Here is a 5,098-nt window from a genome sequence, read left to right as displayed (position 1 = left end):
CTATACAATATTCTTGGTGCCTACCAAGTATTTGACTACTTCATTCTGGCCTAAATATATGGAATGAATTTAGGTATGACTGTTGCTAACCTGATTTCTTTTTGCAGACAAAACTTACCTGGGGCCCATACTTATGGTTTTACATGCTTCGGGCTGCTACATCAACTCTCTCAGGTATTGCTTTTCTGCTTGAATACTGTATAATTTCTGTAACATGCTTCAGCAACAGGAGCTTTGCTAAATAGGATGTTTCCAAACTGAAGGAGAAACAGTAGGGAGTTAATCACTGTCCTCAGGAGCTAGCTAGCATTGGAACATAGTAACCTAACTTGTACTTCACATTAAAACATTCTTCAGCTTCCAGTATGGGTTTTTTTTTGTTTTTTTTTTTAGGAATGAAAAATGACTATATTAGTTTAGATATTGTTTTCAAGTTCTTAAACCCTTTCTCTTAACAGCTATTTTGCTGCTTTGTCATTTGGTTTCCAATTGATAACATTCTCAATCTGTCTCACTGCTTATTCTAAACCCTCTATTACAGTTAATTTATATTTCTATATCATTAATATTTCATTTCTTTAATTGAGATGTGACTAAGTCGTATTTGAAGGAAATGAATTATCAACTTTTAATGTGAATTTAAAATATAGGTTTTAAATTAGAAAGCTTTCATCTGTTTCCATTTTTAACTCCCTCATAGCTTTTTATCACTTTCTGCTTTTTAATTAGAGCTAGTTGTGAATAGTAATTGATTCAACAGACATTTACTGAGCACTCAATATATGCTAGACAGGTTGGTGTAATGGAAAGAGCACGAGCTTTAGATTCAGACCTAGCTTTGAACTTTGGATCTACTTTATCAATTTGGGTAAGTTCTTTAACCTCTCTACATCTAACCTTTCACAGTGCCTGGCACATGGTAGGCACTCAGTGAGTGTTATACTACAAGCCATTCCCTTCCTCCAGCCCAATGATATCCCAGCTTTCTGAGTATACATTTTTCTTTTTTGAGACAGAGTCTTGCTCTTTCATCAAGGCTGGAGTGCAGTGGTATGATCTTGGCTCACTGTAACCTCCACCTCCTGGTTTCAAGCTATTATCCTGTCTCAGCCTTGTGAGTAGCTGAGATTACAGGCACCCGCCACCATGCCCAGTGAATTTCATATTTTTAGTAGAGATGAGGTTTCAACATGTTGTTCAAGCTGGTCTTGAACTCCTGACCTCATGTGATCTGCCTGCCTCAGTGTGAGGCATGAGCCACCATGCCTGGCAGTATACACTTTTCTTAAAGACATAGACATATAACAGATATACCTAGTGATAAGTGTTCTAATACACATATGAAAAGACTTGTTGGGAGTTCTGAAGCCACTAATACTTCTTGAAGAAATCAGGGAAGATATACAGAAGAGAGATATATTAGGTTTTTATAATCTCCTTGAGAGCAGGAACAGTAACTCTTGTATTCCTACAGTGTCTTACACATAGAAAGTGCTCAAGAAATGTTTATAGAATTATATAAGTCTTTTAACTTTTATGTCTTCAGTGTGTGACTTCCTTGGAGAGAAGATTGCATCTGTTTTGGGTATCAGCACCCCAAAGTACCAATATGCCATTGATGAATATTATCGGATGAAGAAGGAGGTATGTATGCCTCCTTTTTACGTTTTCTTGATTCAGTTCGGTTTGCCATGGACTTGATGGGTTGCATAATGAGCGGATGTATTTTCTTACTGCCCAACATGTAGGTCTCTTATGCTAGGCATTTCATTCTGGAATCATTAATTTCTTTTATCAAAGTAACATACATGTAGGGACATGGATGCAGCTGGAAACCATCATTCTCAGCAAACTATCGCAAGAACAGAAAACCAAATACCACATGTTCTCACTCATAGGTGGGAATTGAACAATGAGATCACTTGGACACAGGAAGGGGAGCATCACACACCGGGTCCTATTGTGGGGAGGGGGTAACCCTAAATGATGAGTTAATGGGTGCAGCACACCAACATGGTACATGTACATACATGTAACAAACCTGCACGTTGTGCACATGTACCCTAGAACTTAAAGTATTAAAAAAAAAAAAAAAGTAACATACATTTTGGAATTCTTTAAAACTGGAATTTCCCTATGATCTGTGTGCAAAATAAGCTAGATTTCATTGTCTTAGTGCTATGTGAGATGCCTTATATACATTATTTAATCTTCACATGCCTCTTTTTGGATTATCATTCTAAGATGAAGAAACAAGATACTTAGAGCACATGGACTAGATGTAGGACAAGTGGAGTGGTTCGACACAGACCAAGTACAGGAAATGTGTATGTGCCAGGTGTTAGTGCACAAAAATTTGAGGGCAGTTTAAAAATAGTGAGGTCTTAAGGTGAGAGTGAAGTGAATTTTGTCTTAAAAAATAAAAGCCTTTAGTGCTTAGGAGCATGGGCTCAAGAACCAAAGGGTTTGAATTCAGAATCTGTTCTGCCACTTAAAACTCTGTAACCTTGGACAGAACACTTAACCCCTCAATAAGCCTCAATCTCCTCATCTTTGTAATGAGAATTGCAGCATGCATGCTTGGGGACTGCTCTACAGATTAAATACAATATATAAAATGTTTGGAACAGCACCTAGTGTGTATTGGTGAACACAACAAATATTGGCATCTGCTATTCTTCAAGCAAATAGAGGGCAGCAATTCAGGTAAAGCTAGAATGTAGAGGCATGAAGGTACATTGTTATGGTTGGGGAAATGGCAAAAATATAATAGTTTATTGTCACTGGGGCATAAGGTACAATGTGGGAGTAACCGGACATGAGCCTGGACAGGTCAGCTGACTTAACATTTGTTATATGGTTTCAAACCTGTTTTATGAACAGATAAGTATTTCTTAACACTATAAGCCTGACTTAGAGCCTCATTACCTCATCTGGACTATTAAACTAGCCTCCTAAATGGCGTCTCTCTATTCTCAAGCAAGCCCCAGAGTAATCTTCTGGGGCTACTCACTGTGTACTGACTACCCGTTCTGCAGGGTCCAATACAAATGCCACCTCCTCAATGAATTTAGTTCTGCAACGAGAAATTATTTACCCTTTGAAAATCTCTACATCTGTCATAATACTGTTTTTACATGTCTTAACTTCCCTACTAAGTTGTAAACTTCTTGAGGGAAGGTACTGCCTTATCTGTGTATTTGGTGCTTATGGGAAAACTATGCTATATATGATTTAGTAAATGAACCAGCCTATTCAACCGAATAGACTGATACCCTACAATTGAAGTGATACAGTTGGAGCTAACTTTTTATTTATTTATTTAGCTTAGACTTAATAAAAGAAATATAGTCATTGTCAAAGTTAATTCAGGTCTCATCTAAGTGACATAGTGCTGGACCGTGTTTTAAAAAATAACCTCTTTTGGGCTGAGCGCGGTAGCTCACGTCTGTAATCTCAACACTTTGGGAGGCTGAGGTGGGTGGATCACTTGAGGTCAGGAGTTCGAGACCAGCCTGGCCAACATGGAGAAACCCTGTCTCTACTAAAAATACAAAAATTAGCTGGACATGGTGGCAGGTGCTTGTAGTCCCAGCTACTCGGGAGGCTGAGTCAGGAGAATTGCTTGAGCCTGGGAGACGGAGGTTGCAGTGAGCCACTGCACTCCAGCCTGGGCAACAGAGCAATACTCTCTCAAAAAAACAAGAAAAAAACTACTTTCCTTAAAATGTTTTACAGTAGTTATTTCAATTAGAGAGCAGGAGAAGGGAAAATATGTCTTAATTAGACCAAACTGAATTGAACATGACACTTTTTTTTTTTTTTTTTTTTAAACATAAGCTGACAGTGGGGAAAACAGCACTATATACCTTTTGGACTTTCGTATTTCAACTATTCTTGATGTTGCCCCCTTTTTTAGGAAGAAGAAGAAGAAGAAGAAAACAGGATATCTGAAGAAGCAGAAAGACAGTATCAACAGAATAAATTGCAGACTGATTCCATTGTTCAGACAGATCAACCAGAGACAGTGATATCCAGCTCATTTGTGAATGTCAATTTTGAAATGGAGGGAGACAGTGAAGTAATTATGGAAAGCAAGCAAAATCCAGTCTCTGTCCCACCATAAAATGAAATGACTATCAAGCTTTAAACTCTTAAGTTTTTTTTTTAATATAGAAACTTTCACATTCTTTATTCAGTGGGACTTAATACAATTATTTATATTTTAAATTATTAAAATATCTGGAAAGGGAAAATGTTTCTTCATTTTTAGAATCTATCTAGCAAAAGCCAGATCTGAAATTCAGATATTTGTACTGTTTTTACTGTGCATAGAATTAGTGATTTGGTTTTAAAATGATCTTTTAAAAACATTAAGGACATCCTAGAGCCTTAATAGTTAAGAAGAGTTAAATTATCAAGCCTGTCTATTTGTACGTTTGCTTTTTTTAAAAAAGGTAAGTTGCTGCTTAAGTCTAATTGTAACTGATAATTCCATAGTCTTAGATTAAAATGAGGATATTTTCTTCTAGATTTTCTCATGTTATGCCATGCATTTATATATCTAACCATTAATTCACATTAAGGATGCTTCACCATATAATAAAAGGAGAAAGATGGAAGCACTTTGAATTTTCTTTCATTGAGAATAACTTTTATGTAAGATTCTGTATTTATAACACCAGATATTAAGATAGGCTTATATCCATTTTTTAATGCAAGCCACTTAATCTTGTATTCTTTTTCAGGACTCAAATAACTAGCTTTGAACATAAAATTAAAACACTACTTATGGAATATATTTATTAATATTAAACCTAGTGAATATCCATGTGGCATCCTGGTTATGTTATCCGTTCAGCATTCATCCTATAGAAAAGTGGTTTGGAGGAGATTGGGGGATAGTGGGACAGGTATAGATTTAATCCATTAGGAGCAATTAGATATTGTATAAGGTGCAATGATAGCCTAACGAAATTACCTGACATTCATCATTTAGAAGTAGCAACAGTGAAGACTGGACAGTTTACCTGAATTTGTTTGGCCATTCCTCTACCTACTTGGTTATTTGTAAACCTTATAAAGGTATATATTGTGA

The 5,098-nt window shown here is 36.4% G+C and overlaps 1 protein-coding gene across 3 annotated transcripts in view; it reads left to right on the top strand.

Moving 5' to 3' along the window:
• FAM177A1 (family with sequence similarity 177, member A1) overlaps window positions 1–4,625 on the top strand; it is a 47,368-nt gene extending 42,743 nt beyond the window's left edge. For all 3 annotated transcript variants that reach the window (XM_011995055.1, XM_011995053.1, XM_011995054.1), the window contains 3 exons: window positions 108–174; window positions 1,547–1,644; window positions 3,920–4,625. In XM_011995055.1, the coding sequence (XP_011850445.1) occupies window positions 108–174; window positions 1,547–1,644; window positions 3,920–4,126 (372 nt within the window). In that variant the 3' untranslated portion in view covers window positions 4,127–4,625. The remainder of the gene's footprint in view (window positions 1–107; window positions 175–1,546; window positions 1,645–3,919) is intronic.
• Window positions 4,626–5,098: the final 473 nt, after the last annotated feature.

The sequence above is a fragment of the Mandrillus leucophaeus genome, unplaced genomic scaffold, assembly GCF_000951045.1.
Source record: "Mandrillus leucophaeus isolate KB7577 unplaced genomic scaffold, Mleu.le_1.0 Scaffold467, whole genome shotgun sequence".
Classification (NCBI taxonomy): Eukaryota; Metazoa; Chordata; class Mammalia; order Primates; family Cercopithecidae; genus Mandrillus; species Mandrillus leucophaeus.
Note: the sequence above shows the minus strand (reverse complement) of the source record. Positions and strands in the feature narration are given on the sequence as shown.